We start from the raw sequence: 17855 nt of genomic DNA, 5'->3' as shown, positions 1-17855 counted from the left end.
GGTGATTCGATAACTTGCACCAGAGTTTTACTTCATGGATGGAAAGGCATATAATACATTCCTAGTCATAGCTTAGGTAGCTCTGAATACTTGTAGAAACGATGGAGCCCAGCCTTCAGGACACAAACACCAGGAGAGAAGTAGACGGACACACGCTGGGACTAGCAACAAGTTTAATGAAAACAACCACACAGAAGTTCGCAGGGAAGTCAGAGCGCGCATGCGTTGTACATACCACGTGACCATCAAAGAAAAAACACTAAATGACACCTAGTAGCCACATTTTTCTAAATAAGCTATCTCTTTCTTTGACAGTGATAATGAGGGCACACTAACACATTGATTGTGATGTTTTCGGATATGGTACGCTTCAATCAGTTCACGTTCGTAACGTGTGGTTCCCTTGCCTATAATTTGTGTGTCTTCCAAAAGAGGCGAGCAGCCACACACTCGGCAATGTTTGTGTCCTGAAGGCTGGGTTCCATCGTTTCTACAAGTATGTACCAACAGGCCCAGCAACAGATTCTTCTAGCTCTGAATATTTTTAGTTAAGACCGACTATGCAGATGTCATTCTAGTTGAGATCAAAATGTGGAGTTGGACATGTTGAAGGAGGAGAAACACTGCATTACGGCGGCAAGAGATTAGATGGAGTGGCGAGATGAGCTAATATTTGGTTCATGAGGACAGGGGCAAATTATAGATCTCGGGGGAAAGGCCTTTAACCTGCGATGGGTTCATTTAGGCTGGAGATAGGGATGTAGATTCTGATTCATCTAAAAACAAACTTGTTTGAAAACTTGTAGAGCCTGTCAAAAAGTTCCAGTGCAAGTGTTTTCATGTTTCCTCTTATCAGCTTCTTTTTTCTTGGCTCAAATATAGATTTTACTGCTCTAGAGTGTGTTTTAAACAAACGACACTGCATGTTGGCTTTCTTCAGAGCCCGGCAAAAAATGAACATGTAAGAGGTAACCTGATGGAAACATTTCCTGAAGGTATTTCTGTATGAGCTCCACAACATTTCAAAAAGTTTGGTTCAAGTTGCCAGAAATGCTTGGTACATTGTGTGCCATGTGCCATGTGCATCAGAACACATTGAATAGGATGAGGACAAATTTAGTCATAATGACTGAACATTTTGTTTAACATGTGAATTTCGTTGCAATATTTTCTTTAAAACATCTTAATTTGCTTGTTTACCAAATGCCCAAGTGAAGCAGTTAGTGATAATTGTAGTATGAAATAAGTTGCGATTTCCAAGTTGTTTGTAATGGTTTTGTTGAATGCTCAGAAGTCAGACAAGAGGCTGTGCAGCAGGCTTTGGCTGCAATGCAGAATAAGCCAAAACCATCACTTCCAATGCCTTCGAAGAGGACTTCAGTGATGACCACGTCACCATCTAGGGAACGCCATCCTTCAGGTGTGTCAGATTTGTGGGACTTCTTGTTTTGGCGCTATTTTTTTTTTAAGGCACACTAAAGAGAAAAAGTATTCTAGCTGTATTAGTAAATTGGCCTTCTACAATACTACTTATGCCATGAGAAGAGGCTTGGTAAGCCTAAAAAAACAACGAAATGGGGTTGGCGACATGCCACTAGCTTGCGTGACATCATAGATTTTAATGGTGGGTGCTCAAGCCGAGTTATGTTTTTATTGGTAAAGATTTACTGCATTGTATTCTAAGAGAGCAAAAGACTGAACTTAGCAAGTTTAAAAAATTTTGGTGTTCTGCAATGACCCAAAGACAAAAAGATACTTTGAAATGTGTGAGGTCAAACTGACACAACGGCACTGAGGTTTTAAATAAAAAAATAGAACTGTGACCTGCATTTTCTGACCTGCATCATCTTATTTGTGTGAAGTTAGCTAGAATTTCTAAAGGGTACTTTATTTGTCTAAACTGATTTTGTGTTTCTCTTTAGTGTTCCTTTAAGGGGGATGCTACCCTGAAGGGGCAACTTTTTAACCAGTGCTCCGATTTTGATGAACTCTTCAAGGGTTATTAAACTTACTGCCATTATGTGTTAGGCAGTGTAATCTGCATTGCTGATGTTATTTTTTATATTTGATTTTTGAACGAAGTCCATAGCCACTTAGGTAAAAAAAAAAAAAAAAATCTGCCAACACACGTTTCCAAATGGGTATACTGTCATCAAGGATAAAATTTTATTTCAAGGGTGCATATTTTCTCAGTTAGCTTTCACTTAAAAGCCATGAATATTAGAAAAACTAGAGTGTTAGCCCTGAAAGTATAGGGGGACAGTCAGTCATTGGAGAAATGTTGAAATCTAATGTTGGGGGGGGGGGGGGGGGGGGGAGACTAGCTATGGTAAAATATGCCAGGCAGTTAGTTACTTGGAACTGAGCACTATACAGGTCACTGTCATTATGCCACACTATTAAATGCGAGTGATTCATCCACCTGTGGTCTGCTTCTCTATGCAGACAGCTCGAGTGACGACGACAGCGTACTGAATGAAGGCAGCACACCGGAGCAGGAAAGGCTAATGCGGCCGCTGCCTACACCACCCCAATCGGACACATCAGGAGCCTCGTCACCACGAGAGACGCCACCTCGCATTGCCCTGCGTTGTAGCAATGGCCGTGGTTCAGACCGGCCAACCATGGATGGTGTGTCACATCTGGCTGATGTCATGCAGAACCTCACGCCCAGCGAGTACAGTGAGATACTTTTCTGTCGTCTTGTTTCATGCACCTAGGGTTTTGCTGCATAAGCTGTAAGATATTGCAGGGTTAGTGGGTCAAGCAATCACTCTGTCATTGAAAAGTCTGTATTGCAGCGCAAATAAGCAGTTCAGCAAAAGCAGTATATTACGTACACAAGCACTGACTTCCAACTGCATATTTTGTGAACATCAAACTAGTTCTTTAAATGTGCACACAAAGGGGGGAAAAATGTGAAAATACCTTTTTTTCCCTGATCATCTTATGTGCATGTTTAAATAATTTGTTTGAAATTTCCAAAATAAACAGCAGTCGGTGCCTGTGTGTATTGTATGTGTGCTTTTGTTGTCCTGTCTCTTCATGCTGGAACACTGAGATATAAAGAGTAATGTACCAAATAGTTTGGGGTACAGTTCTTTTGACTCTGTCAATCTGCATTTCCCAATGAGTTAAAGCAAGGCTGTTATTAATACATCTCATTGTTACAAATTCGGTCAAAACAGTGTATTGCAGTTGCACGACTCAGTGACTGTGCACTGTTGTGTACATAGTGCAGCATGTGAGGTACATGGGTTGCCACACAAGACAGTTTCTCATAGTTGTTCATGGAAAATTTTCACACAAGAAATGGTCTCGTTTTGCTAAAATGTAGCTAATGTAGCCGTGGGTCGAACCTTAGCCCACTGTTGCAGTATCCTGAGCAAATGAAAGTGAGTGATGTGAAGGGGAATGTTTCTCAAAGCAAACATGTGCACTGTTCAAGCTGAACATCATATATAATTAGCATAACCTATAGTCGAGCAAGTAAGCACATGCACCATGACCACTGGAAGTGACTGTGCAGGAATTTACATTTTAAACATAAATAAGGGGATGCAATTGATTGGTTATTAGATTGTGGAGTCTAACATTTTAAAGCTGCGCAGTGCCGTAGTGGAGGGATCTAGATTAACTTTGACCACCTGAGGTTCTTTAATGTGCACCTAAATTTAGGTACATGAGCATTTTTACATTTCGCCTACATTGAAATGTGGCCGCCACGGCTGGGAATTGAACCTGCGACCTCATACTCAGCCGTATAATGTCATAGCCACTGCTCCGCCATGGCTATTGATTGGTGCACAATCGTTCCATTATAGTTCAAAAGTGGGGCATCACTTTGTATTTTTTATACTATGTGAGAAAGTCAGAACTTGAAGGGTAAGGACGTAGTATAGGATGGTATAAGCTGTTCCTCATTTTGTGGACCTGTAGTTCCACTCACATCTGTATTGCATTGAAGCTGCAGCCGCTCAAACACTTCGTCATATTCTGATAGTTAATTGAGATGGTTAGATCAAATTATGCCAACAGTCTTCAAATAAGCAGTGGAGCCTGTACAAAATTATCCTGAAAGAAGCAAATAGATCATATACACACCATCTGTTCAAAGATGGCTGGTTTGAATGAAGAATGTACTCTTAACATAAAATATCCTTGTGTATTTTGGAAGATGGGTCATTTTGTTGAAAGCATTGATAAAAAGTGATCCCCGATTTAAATGACTGACTAGAGCACCACCGTATGCTAAGGAATATTATTGCCCACTTTTAGGCTGCTCTTCTAGTTTATGATAAGTTTCATGTATCTAAATATGTGTACTATAGTATTAGGACACTTGACAATCTACCAAATAAAGGACTCCTGGTGATGAGAATGTGTATCAAACTATGACTTCTAGAAACAGAACAGCACGGATGAGGCCAAAACCCAAGAACTTTAACAAGTGAAAAAAAAAAAAAAAAAAAGAAAAACCTGCAGGTCACACAAAAACTAGCCCAGGCCTTGGTTACAGTTCATGTGTAGGGGTTGGCTCATAAACAATAAAGTATTATGATTGGTTTATCTTCAACTTCACTCCTATTAAAGCTACTGAAGTGGTTTAACTAAACTTTTATTATTAACTAATTTCTCTTTTGAAAGCAGTTAAAACCATTCGCTGGGATTAATTTTAACACCACTTTGGAATGGAATAGGTTTAGTAGGTCATTTTTTTTGTCACCTCTATTGTGATTGTGCTCTTTTGTGGAGAAGGATTGCATGGCTAAACAGTGGGCCTAAACATTAGGCAGTCAGTTTATATATGTATTGCTGTACTGTCTGACATCGCAGTATCTGCTGTTAAATCATAAATATATACATGATGTGTGCTTTCTGGTTCCTTTTTTCTTGCAGCAGACTTAAATCCGCAGCCTGATGTCACCAACACAGGTATCAGCGCCAATCATACTCCAACAGAGCATGCCAACCGATACAACCAGGCCCATATGTCTTCTGTGAGGGTCACACAGCACTCGGCAACTGGTCTGGAGTACGGTACGAGAGAGAAATTACTATAGATGAAACCAGCACATGCCTTGTCTATATGAGCCCTATTTGTTGCATGCTAAAAGGTGTCCACCAATGCCATGCCATATGTGGCAGTGCTGTTTTCTTGAATTAGCTGGCTGATATTTGTGCACTAGTTGTTAATTACAGGGGCAGGTGTGTACACAGCACTTAAACGGAGGAGTGGGCAGGCAATGCTTACATAACTGAAGGTGCTTTTAAAGTATATGAATGATTTTTGTATAGAAACATGGCTGCTTGCCATGTCCTTTTTCTATTTTTAATGTCTGCATGACAAGTTTCATAACTGCACTAAATGATAGAACACTGCATTTTGTAACAACTGTGCCAAAAGACAAGGCACAAAGACGAAGATTGCCACAGGACAAGTACTGTGCTAATCGAGTACTTGTAGAGCTGTCCTGATATAGCACCCATTCACACATTCATTACCAGGCTTGTTACTTGGAGCTTAATTTGAAATGTAGATTTTAATGATGTTTGGCAAGAGAGAAGCTGCTTCGTACTTGATGAAGTATTGTAACTAATGGAAATTGAATGGTGGTGAAATTTTTAAATCAAGTTTAATACTGAACAGTTATCATATGAGGAAGTAAGCTTCAAATTTACTTCAATTAAAAATTTGCAGGCATTCTGAAAGCATGTTCTGTGAAATGAGTGCGAATTCTTCCACAATAAATTCATTTCAGCACATGCTCACTCTGAAGCAGCTCCCACTATGGCAACAGAATGCCCTGCACCGCAAAAACACCTTCACTCTGAACAGCACTTGTACAAGTGTCTAAATATTTTTCACTGATTTGGCCTGACAAAAAGCATGTGTGTGCACTTGCCATTAAGCAGCAATCATTTGAGGTTTTGATGGTAGCCTTTAGTTTTGATGCCTGATATTTTACCAAATCAAATATTTAAAAATAACATATCAAATTCTCAAATTGAATAGCAAGATTTGCTTGATTCATACTCGGTCTGAAATATTCACATATTCCCAGTTGAAAAGTTCATTTGGGGACCTTTCAGTTGAAGGTGGCAAATTGTTATTTCCAGGATATTACTGTTATAGCGCTTCATTTGCAGAAATATTTGCCTGCAACTTATTTTTACTATTTGCATTTTGATTGCTTGGCAGGTACTGGCAAATGGAAAGTTTCAGCCAAGATACAACAGCTACTGAACACATTGAAGGTTTGTCACATGCATGTAATTTCTGAAATAACTGTGTTGAAACTGCATATATTGTTTCTTACAGAGGCCGAAAAGGAGACCACTGCCAGAGTTTTATGTTGATGATGAAGTTGACATGGACTGTAAGATTATTTTATATATGTTAAAATAATTGTATGTGTTTTGAACATAAGAACACACTTTAAGTGTATATAGAGCTTTCTTTTCTTTTTATTAATGACTATACATGAATTGGAAAACCTACAAGGCAGCTTTCCTGCACTGTAAAAATATATGCACAATGGTGGTGCAACTCATCTTTGTTGCAAATGTTATGTGCAATGTAGTGCCTGCTGGCATGTGTTTGCCTTCTGGAGATGCCTAAACACAGGAGCTGGAACCCTTTGTAGTACCACTATTGACTCTTTCGTGCCCTTTAGGTTCTATTATTTTGTCTTGAATAGCGCTGTTCTGAGATGGCTTCTGGTGAGCATCTCAGGTGTTCACAGAAACCGAGCATGCGAGATGCTATACTGTGCGTAACGATTGCAAACGATGGGCTGCACCACCATTGTGCATGGATGCAGTGCAGGAAAGCTGTCTTGTAGGTTTTGCAACTTGTCTATTACATTTTTGTTTTTAGGCTTTCAGAGCAGTTTTTGTAAGTGGGTTCTGTGTGGGGGAAAACATTATATGCTGGAGATAAGCAGCTACCAAATGGCCAATTATATGGCAAATATGAATGGCAGTCCCATTCTTTAAAAATTCAAAGTGACGCATGCAGTGTAGTATATTGATTGTTGAAAACTGTTTTTTTTTTTTTTTTTCTATTCAGTAGGCACCAAAATTGAATACTAAAGAAATGTCAAACAGCACTATCAAAAATTGACCAGAGGGCAATACCTCATGTTGAAAGTTACATCATTGCTGTCGTGTTACTGCTGAATTAAATACTGACTCAGATGAGCTGCGTTGCTTTATTATGCAAGCAGTGAATCATGTCTTTGTTAGTGTGTACATCGGGTATGTTAAGCATGGCATGCTGTGCTGTTTTGTGTTTACCATGCCTTGAGAGACGTGTGCGATGGCCACGCCTGTGAGCTCCCAGTGCAGAGTGGTAAAAAAAACTACAAATGCTTGTGCTGTGTGCCAAATTAATAGCAACTCCTGACTGGCCATAGGCACAGTTTGTCAGAGCTGTTCAGATTAAACTGGCATTTCAACTGGCAGGAGAGTGCTGGCCTGTATCCTGCTGGTTGTCCTGCCTGTGTCCTGCTAGAATTGCTGCTGTGGCATGCAATGCTCGGAAAGCACCCCGTCACAGTATAAGGACTTCTTGCTACTTGAGGCACATGTCAGGATTCATATTATACAAAGTATTCTTTGAGACAGTCCTAGAGGTTGCAAAGCATCTGCAAGTGTAAGTATCACGGTCTAAGCCTGCGCTGCACATGGGCCATAAGGACATTCTGGACAACTGCATTTTAAATAATAGACAGTTAGTTGTGTAAGCAAATTTCAAATGAATAGGAGTTGGCCCGTACAATCATGCCTTTCCATGGGTCGAAGTCATAGCTGAGGTCTGAACAACTAGTATGGTCGCGCCACATCATGCCATTGGCTATGCTGTGAATGTCATACAACGGCTGACACAACAACCATTGCATTAGTTCTTGAGCATAGTGTTAAGACCAGCTTGGAGATCAGTTCACAGGTGTAGGGCCTACGCAGTTACCTTAACCCCTTGAGTAACAGTGCCCATATATATGCATGCAGCTTGTTGCCAGTTCTGTATAGTGGGGGCAAGTAAAAAAATTGCGGAGATGAAGTTTCGGGTAAATTGGACGCTATGCTTACCTAACGTGGCTCCGGTTCACTTCTGAGTGCTGTGTACAATCATTACAGACTTTGCTGAAGGCACGACTACCATGTTTGACGAGATGTTCGATGTGCTGTGTTCCGTCAACATTGGTGAAAGTGTAATTTCTTTGTTCCCTGTAACACTTGCAGCCACTGATTAAGTTGTGCGTGTGCTTTGAACCGAACAGTCTATTCATTTGACTGCGCCAATAAATAGATAGTTAATTACTCTTTAATTACTGATTCACTAGAACGTGCACGAAGCATCGTCCTACCGTCTTGACTTAGTTTCGATAATGTTCAGTGCCTTGAAATAAAATTATGTAAGTTTGGCCCTTTTATTGGCAGTCTGCCATAAATCGTAAATGAAACTCTTATTTAGTTAACTAACTTTAGTTAACTTTAGCTAATTAGGTAACAAATTTTGCGTTGACTTTGTTAACGCAGTTAACAGAGTTTGTCTCTGTTAACAGAGAAAGGGACCAGCCTTGAAAAATGACATTTGAAATCTCACTGCAAGCATCCACTTTGAAACCTGTAATTAAGTAGTTGATGAATCATTGGTAGTTTCATTGTAGCTAGTTGCTTTCTTTCGGCATATTATGTTCGCATTGATGCAGAACTCATCTGCAAAAACATCAAGTTCTCTGTATAGAATAAGAGCACCTTACATGTTCGCAGTTTTTGTGTGGCTGATTGATTTTATCATTGGTGTACAGCAAATCCTTCGGATCCCAATGCTCCTCAGCCAGAAGGTGCCACAATGACTCCCACCGTTGGAGAAAATCTGGAGGTGCTGTGCTTATATCCAAAGTGGATTCTGGAAGTATAGATATAGTTTAGTGTTCAATCAGCAGCCTAAGATGAAGTGTCTTGCCAAAGTATGCTGTGCATGAACAGAGTTGGACGCTTCAGCTATTTTTATGATAGCGGTACAAAGGGCTGCAAGTTAATGCTCACATGCTACCCTTTCTCACTGGCAGGTTCCATCTGGGCTTCCTCAGTCTTTAGAAGCTGCTATCAAAAGGTACGGCTCAGGAACATTCAAGTTTCCCGCTGCCACTGTGCTGGACACAAGTGGAAAAATTGGGACACCTTTACCCTATGGTGAGAAGCACCAGTTCTACTTTGGCAGTGCACTTGAGTTGCACTAATGAAAATTGCACACCATCTAAGGTATAATTTTTTGTCACAACAATAATTGTCATCAATCTCATGTGCACTTTCTTCATTTGACATTTTGTGCCTGCCTACTTTCCTGTCAGGAGGCTATGGTGCACCGAGATGTGCATGGCATTTATGCCAAAAAAGTGCCTGGCACACAATGTTAAAGTAGGGAAATGTACCCAAGGTTGATAATTATTGTTGTTGTGGGACAGAATTGCACAGTTGAATGTATACAATTTTTATGCCACCTGTAAGGCAGCTTGGCTTAAGTGGTTTGGATGGTCACTACAGGCAAGCTTCTCAGCCGGTCCTGGAAGATAGCCTTTAACCTGCTCAACAAATTGGGCCAGAAAGGCGAAGGTCAAACACTCAAGCCTGGAGACAGGGTGAGTCACTTGTTGCACTTTGCTATCGCTTCTGAAGCGTGTCATTTTTCTTGTGTCTAGAGTGTTGCCTATTGCTTACCAAAAGTTTATTGCTACAGTTTGTTTTACTATATGCGACACATTATAATTTTATGACAATGTCATAAGAAACAGCTAATTTGTGACTTCTTACTCATTGTACCCAGGCTGTTTCTGTTTCAGGTGTGCTGTCTGATACCAAAACAATCAACATAGTAGTTCCACAAGGATCTATATTTTGCTTGTAGTTTGATCTATTTTGATCTATTTTTGCTTGTAGTTAGTATTTTACATTTTCTGAATTCGGTTGTTTCTTTGTTATGTATCCATCATATCATGTTACCTTCCTCTTCCCCTTGCGTATGATCATTCGTTTTGTATTTTATTGCGATAGAAATTATATGGACACTCCAAAGCGTATTTCTGCCGTCGGCGTCGCCGTCGCCGTGAGGTTCCGTATGACGTCAACGGCGATGAAATCGTCGCCGCGCTCCGGACGCTGTATGTGTGAGTGAAAGGGCGGGAGGGACGTGCGCTTTCACGGGGAGCGAACGCTCGTCGGAGAGCAAACGCGCGTTCTGCGCCATGCTCCTTGGAGGGCTGCAGAATTAAGTGTCTCTTTCTTCCTTTACAATCACTATAAATCGAGATCAAATGCGACTTCTTCCGTCGCGCGAAAGGCCGTGGGGGGACGGGAGGGAGAAGAGGGAGGGAGGGAGGGGAGGGAGGGAGGGGAGGCAACGTTTAGCGGTGGCACCAAATGCGTATTTATATAAAAACGTTGCGAGGCGAGAAGGTGGGTAAGATTTCCGACGCTGCTCGACGAGTGTCCCATTCTGATCTCGTCGAAAACCTCCGAGCCGCCCCCAGAGGCACCGGCAACAGTCGCTAACACCGCGCGCATTCGGTTCGAACGCGGGCAAAACGCCGACGGCGTCGACAACAGTTCTGCACGTTGCTGGTGCTGCTGCATGTCCAAGTTTATACAGCTGATAAAACTACTATCCTTACTCCGTATAGCTCTCTACTGATTTGCTATTGCAATTGATGCTTCGCCTTTCGGGTGAAACTGCGACAATTTTTTAAAATTATATGTCAAGTGTACCTGTGACACGCATCATTTAGTAATTAATGTTCATAGCAGTAGTCAGCATGTATAGAAATATTCTGGCCTGATTTTTTTTTTTTCCTTTTTTTTTGCAAAGAATAAAATACGCTTTCGCCCATTAATTCTTCTTCTTTCTTTTTTGTTCTAATCCTCACATGCTCTGTTGTACTACCACAAAGCGACAAATGTACTTCTTATGTTTCCCAAATGCTTGCTTTATTTTTTTGTTTTTTTTAATGTATATTATAGCAAAAGGCCACATTGCAGTGTTTTCACTAAGTGACGTCTTTCTGTATATCCTACTCCATCTGTAATCCTACATGTTTATGATCAATAAACTCAATCTCAAAAGAACTGCCCACTTGTATTTGCAATCCGATATAACATGGGAGTGAAACATCACGAAAAAAAAAAACTTGAAATAAAGAGAAAAAAAATTACATACAGAATATAGCGTAATTAGGAGCGCTAGGTATATGTGACTCTTCTGACTAAACTGCTGGCTCATTTTTACTCGACTTTCCCACTGAAGTGGCCTTTTGCGGTGCATGTAGTTTACACCATGTTTGAGTGCGTTACTTCACATAAAAAATTGTCGATGTTGCTGGAACAGAATGATCATGCTATCTGTCATCTTAGAGCAAACCATGTATGGTGCTGCTGCTGTGTTCCTGCAAAATGTACATTTTTTGCCTGTTCCTGCCACAGATGATGTGTATTTCTGATTTATTCTGGACAAAACCGAGGTGGGGGCAAGTAATGAACCCATGCATGGTCGTAGTTGATTAAACTGCATGCATTAACGAATTCTGCTGCTGTGCAAAATTTGAGCGTTAATGAGCTAAAAGTTTGTGCAGTAGGATGACGTGCACCCGTGAGCAAAAGTATACAGACCACTGGCTCGCCTAAAAAAATTAAATTTATTCGTAATTCAGATGCACAAACTGAGATTGACATGTGCATTGGAAAGCTTGCAATGTCTAGTTTGGACTGCAGTTCTCAAATTCAAGTTACATTCATAGGAGAAGAAGCAAACCGGCTTTGTTGCAGAATCTCTGGTCCATATACGGTACTCAATTTTCTCAGGGGAGTGTATAACGGGGCTCCTATTTATGCAATACTCAGTATATTTCACGGATCTGTGTGTTTCGTCTTCTTATGTGTAGGCCAACAGATGGTAGGTCTGTTAATTCTAAGCTAAAATGGGCATTTTGGCTTATTTAGCTACATCTTTTTGTTAACTACAATGTGCTAACCCTTTAACCGCCGATTTGACTTCTGAATGTAATTTTTTTAAGCAGTCGTAATATTTTCCGTGCTATTCTGATTCTGAAAATATATGTTACATCGTTGATTTCTGTTTAGAATTAGCACAGAAATTAAAAAAGAAAAAACTACTGTTGAGGGTGGCTTTCCCTCAATGTATGCCGTGGTAATGGGTCAGAATGTACTGAATGTTAATGTCGTCAGTGGGCTGTTGCAAGATCCCGGGCACTAAAGAGAAGGGAAACTGCTGAGGGGCAGGTGGCGGGTTATCGGTGTTCACGCGCTGCCACACACGTGCACTGCTCAGTGCGTCACCGTCGTCGTCGTCGTCATTGCTGTCGCTCTCGTCGTCATCTGAAGCAATATCCAGGGTAAAGACAACGTCCGAGTCGCTGTCGGACACAAATTCCATGTTGTCACTAACGTTGCTTTCTGTACTGCTCCAAGAAGCACCTCTTTTTCTTGGAGCATCGCCGCCACCGGCATTCTTCTTGCGAAGCGCCATTATGAAATCACTGTTGCCAGGCTTAAAACACGCGCGAAAGGCACTAAATGCGGTTTTTCATAGACAGGATTGAAAATTGCAAGCAAAGCAATTGACGACCGTGATACATCTTTGGCGGCGGAAGCAGCGGAAATTCAGGCTGGACGAGTGTGACTCGTCTTTGGCGATGTTGGTACAAACTCGCGTGATGAGTACACTCGGGGTTGGCGGCTAAAGGGTTAAAATGTGCTGTGGCATGTTTTGACGGTATAGCAATCTTTCTACGAGTCCTGTGATTTTTCCACTCTTCTGAGAGATCCTTGGGTGGTCACTGATGGCAGGCATGCACACTTTCTTTCAGGTGGCCCTTGTGTACCCAAACAATGATCCTGTTGCCTTCATGTGTTCCTTTTATGGCTGCCTCATGGCAGGCTTAGTCCCTGTTCCTATTGAGGTCCCTTTAACGAGGAGGGTAAGTACCCCCTCCCTCCCTATAGCACACTCTCACTCTCTTTTATAACTGTGGCATGCATTTCTGTTGTAAACATTGTGGATCTGGCAAGTAAAAGCCTTGAAGAATTAGCACATTGCTAAATCCTCCAATAGAATTTACAGTTACAGAGTGTACCATGGTGGGAAAAGGCTAAATTTTACTTCATTCATAATGTGAGGGTTCTCCTTATCATCTTATCCAATTCTGAGTGAGGAAACGAGAAATCTTAGGAAACGAGGGGCTTGATTTTTTGTAACAACCATATTGAGCCAATAGACAATGAAGCCAAGGAAAGCATTGGGGAAATATAATTGTTTTCTTTTAATTAAACTGTATAATTCATTTATTTCTTTAATTATTGATTTATCAGAGACAAACTGAGAATGATTAAGGAGGAAACATTCAATCCAAGCCAGTAGTTTAGGATCAAGGTTAAGAAGATTAAGTTTATAAAGTAGCAGTTCATGGCCCTCTTTGTCAAATGCTTTAGAAAAGTCTAAAAAGGAATAGAGTTGGCTAAGGAAGAAGTGTCAAGAATACAATTCAGCTTGGGAAATAAGGTTACTAGTTGTGTCTCACAAGAGAGACACAACAGAATACATGTTGCAATGTTGCAAAGAATGAGTTGGATTCAAGAAACGTAATGAGATACAGAAACAGAACATGTTCAAGAATTTTACACGGAATGCTTGTCAGAGAGATTGGCTTGTAGTTAAGTGAAATTAATTATGGATCACATTTAAATTTGCTGTAAAGTTCATATTCTTAATAAAGTGAAAGGGAATTGAATTGGAAAGAGAAGACAACTTACTGCCAGTGGAAGACAAAGTCACAACCCTCGCATGATATGTGCGATGCTCTGCCACTTAAAGGCCAACTGCAATGAAATTGTGAACCACGTAAAAAGCCTACTAGTTTATAATAGTGTAGATATAAAGGAACCTTTGTGCAAAATTTAACGTTTCAAATAGAAGTGGAAGCAACACGAAAAGCTTGCAAAAATAGCCGCTTTTGATACCAAACTTGGAAAAAAAATAAACGACGTCATTAACGTTTGCTGAATGTGATGCATGACCTAGAATACTCGGCTTCGTGGGATGACCTGCAAGATAAGGCAGTGCCCATGGCTGTCCATGGCAGGCCAGAGCATACTAGCTCAGGTCGACCTCTCTGCCTTTCCTCAAATAAGTTCTCCCCACACTTGTTTGCAGCGAGGCTCTGAAGTTGTTGTGTGGCTATTCATTCAGTTCTTTTTGATGATAATCGGTCATCTTGTAGGAAGGCAGTAAGTTGGGCGAGTTGGTTCAGATTCATGGTGGAAAAAGCACAACAATCTTCTGTCTGTATGTGTTAAAGTTGCGCTTTTTCCACTGGTGATCTTGTGTTTAAAATTGATCCCTTGTTCATGATAGCTGTCGTTTATGCACTAGTCACTGTAGGCGTAGTACATAATTATACTGAAATAAATATTTCTTCTGTAAATATCTGCATCTACATTTGACTATTTAATATTTGACTCGATATTCGATACTTACTATTGGCATTCGATTCGTGTTTAAAAATTTTGATATTTTCCCACCTCTAGTTCTTAAGTTACATTTTGCCATTGTGGCTTCTTCTTTCTCCACCTGCCCACTTATGATTCACTGGCTGCTTTTGTGACAGGATGCTGGCTCCCAGCAGATAGGCTTTCTGCTTGGAAGCTGTGGTGTCAGCTATGCACTCACCTCCGAAGTTTGCTACAAGGGGCTCCCGAAGACTGCCACTGGCGAAATTCACACCTTCAAGGGTGAGCATCATTGCATAATGGTCGACCAAGGAATGTTGCTGAAGCCAATGTTTCAACAAGGGCCTTCCTCAGGGCAACAATTGCCTCCCTGACAAAGACCCTTGTCAAAGCATTGGCACTTCAAGTCCACAGCTTCATGTGTCTTGTTTGAATATCCACCATGACAAGAGACAAGAGAGTGCATTTCAAGTGTGGAAAGGGGATGTTTTTTACTTCCCTTTCCTTAAAAATTTATATTTTGTCATTACTTAGTGTTATGTTTTTTGCAGACACAAGTAAACTGCTACAGATTTTTATGCATTGAAGTCTGCATATAACAAACTTAGATAAAGCAAATTAAAGTGTTTAGGCAGTAGCATTTTCTGTTTGTATTTCGTGTGCATGCGCACGCACGCTTATGGACTTATGAGAAGTTGGAATTTTCAGTGCTTTTCATTGACTATCTTTCAGATGAGCAGTTATCATTTGTTTCTTTTTTCTGTGGCTCTTTCTTTTTCACCCAAATATGCACAACTATTTTGGTCACTATTTTCTTCAAAGTTCACTTCTTTTAATGCAACTTCTGCAGTTTTCCTAGTTACGGCGATATGCTATATCCCCTGTTTGCATTCTATAGCGGTGCAGAATTGCTGTAATTGTTAATTACACAAACATAGTGTGGTCAAGTTGGTGCCATTGCAGAGGCATATGCAATTGTAGGGACTAGCCACGCAACTCAACAAATATTCATAAAATGTCGTGAAATGTTTTGTCAGGTGGTAACACGATAACTACAGAGAGAGCATGATTAATCATTATATTATACATATACTAACGCATTAATAATTAAGTTTGAGATGATCATATACAGTCTAGACCGCTTATAACGTAAGTCGCCGGAGTGGCGAATATCTGCACTATAAGCGGTGCCACACTATAACCAAAACACCGATTTTCAAGCCCTGCACGTATGCAAAACATGTAGACCAAGCATGTAGACACGCTTTGTACTATCGCGCGCAAACAACTGTTTGCCGCAACTGCTGCGGAAAAAAACGTGACCGCTATCGACGCGATTATGAACGGCGACTTTGCGGTGCTGAAGGCATGCGCCCGACGCACGCACCAAGTCTGGACGAATTAACTACCATTCGCTGCAACAACTGGCAGTCAAAACCGCAGTCGCTATCTATGCGTTTATCGATGGCGACTACATAGTTTTTTAGGCACACGGCCGACGCGCGTACCGAGTAAAAACGAAACTACTGTTCACCGCAACCGCTGCAGAGAAAACCGCGGCCGCTATCGACGCGATCGTGGATGACGACTATGCAGTTACGAAAGCCCGCGGCCAACGCGGTGTTATGCGCGGGCGGTAAACGCAAGAATACAGGCTTTAAAGACACAAATAGGCTCGGAGCGTTCTGGCATTGCTGTCATTTACGTACGATTTCAACTGATGGCTGTGGCGATGCGGACCCCGTCGCTTTGTTTCGGTTGGACGCTAGCGCCGTTCTTGCTCTTTTGCGTCGCACATTTGCGCCACTCCTCGCTCACCGAGCTCCGAAAGTAGTCCGAATTAACCGATGTGCGGCCAAATAAGTCCAAATTAACGGGAGTTTGATTGCATTGAATAATGCATACGCCGGCCGGGAGCACGCACCTTGTTGAGAAGAGTGTTCGCTGCCGCCCTTGTCGGGGAGAAGCGTGCTGCCGGCCGCCCTTGTCGGTGAGATTTTCCCACGGAAGCTGCATTATAACCGGTATTCCGTCTCATGCGGCTGCACTGTAAGCGGTATGCGCATACATGGAGTTTATGGGAGGGTAAACGGGAGTCGGAAAAGGCCGCGTTGTAGCCAGTTCTGCACTATAAACGGTTACGTTATAAATGGTCTATACTGTAGTAAGACAAAAAAAAATAAAAAAAGAAACTGTTATATCACATACATTAATTGTCAGTGATATACCACAATGCAATAAACAAAAATGTGATTTTCATTCTTTCCTCATATAAATGTGTACCAATTCTGTGTCGAAAAACTGCTGAACCTGGGCCATCCATTTATTCATGAAAATTGGACACCAGACTTTTTGTGTGGAAGCTTTTTTTATAAAAAGTAATTTCTTGAGTAGTTCTTGTTGGGGTCCTTATTCTTAGTCTGCTTGTCTGTTTTCTGTATATATAAATATGGTAACTCAGCTAAAACTGCTAAGCATGCGTTTTTGTTTATCTTTTGACAATGTCATGGCCACATAAGGCTGGACAAATTTTGTTTTTAAACTTGTGTGTGATGAACACTTAGCAGAAGTCTGTTATGCTTAATTGGGCATATATAAAAATATTGGATATTAAGCAAATGGTATTTTACTGTGCAGTTGATTAAATGCATTGTTAGTGCCATCTCAAAATGTGGCAGCTTTCCTATTAAAGGGGTACAGCCATGACATTTTTGACATTGTCATGTTTTTGCATAAAGTGAAGGCCCTCCAAATCTTAGTGAAAAAACTGGCAACCATTTGAGCATCCTAAATATATATTTACTGTAGTACTGGATGTATCTACAAGCTATTTTCAGTACCCAGGAGGTGGATTACATCACAACACATGGTCTCACTTTATTCCTGTGATCGGTTGCTGCACGCGAGTACAGCCACAAGAAATACGTGCAGCATTCTTGTTTCTTTTTTTTCTTATGATACCAACATCATTATACCTGGCCTTATTGCAACACAACATCGGGAAATTTTGTTGTGTGATGATGTCATGATCCATTGGCGGCCTGTCCGGACCCAGAGATTCTTAGCACCCTCAGATTCTTAGCAACCTGGCAACCTGTCCGGACCCAGAGATTCTAGCACCCTTAGATTTTAGCAACCTGGCAACGTTAAACACGTGCACCCTATCGCGTGAGGCTAGCTTAGCAGGGCGATTTGAAGAATTATCAGGTGTTGCCTGGGATACTGTTGGCCTTAGTGAAGTGAGAAGAACTAGTGAGGCTTATACAGTGCTGACGAACGGCCACATCCTCTGCTACAGAGGTCTTCCAGATAGGAGAGAATTCGGAGTA

General features: G+C 41.2%; 1 protein-coding gene across 9 annotated transcripts in view; it reads left to right on the top strand.

The window, feature by feature from the left end:
* The window catches only part of LOC119457011 (disco-interacting protein 2-like), a 272844-nt gene that overhangs the window by 156491 nt on the left and 98498 nt on the right, over positions 1-17855 (top strand). For 8 of the 9 annotated variants that reach the window (XM_049665093.1, XM_049665092.1, XM_037718858.2 and 5 more), the window contains 10 exons: positions 1292-1420; positions 2446-2682; positions 4900-5040; positions 6203-6258; positions 6323-6380; positions 8817-8890; positions 9081-9204; positions 9556-9650; positions 12888-12998; positions 14685-14808. In XM_049665093.1, the coding sequence (XP_049521050.1) occupies positions 1292-1420; positions 2446-2682; positions 4900-5040; positions 6203-6258; positions 6323-6380; positions 8817-8890; positions 9081-9204; positions 9556-9650; positions 12888-12998; positions 14685-14808 (1149 nt within the window). The remainder of the gene's footprint in view (positions 1-1291; positions 1421-2445; positions 2683-4899; positions 5041-6202; positions 6259-6322; positions 6381-8816; positions 8891-9080; positions 9205-9555; positions 9651-12887; positions 12999-14684; positions 14809-17855) is intronic. The other variant, XM_049665088.1, reaches the window with a different exon arrangement.

This window comes from Dermacentor silvarum, chromosome 1 (assembly GCF_013339745.2).
Source record: "Dermacentor silvarum isolate Dsil-2018 chromosome 1, BIME_Dsil_1.4, whole genome shotgun sequence".
Lineage (NCBI taxonomy): Eukaryota > Metazoa > Arthropoda > Arachnida > Ixodida > Ixodidae > Dermacentor > Dermacentor silvarum.
The sequence above is the reverse complement of the archived record's forward strand: the minus strand, read 5'-3'. Positions and strand labels throughout refer to the sequence as shown.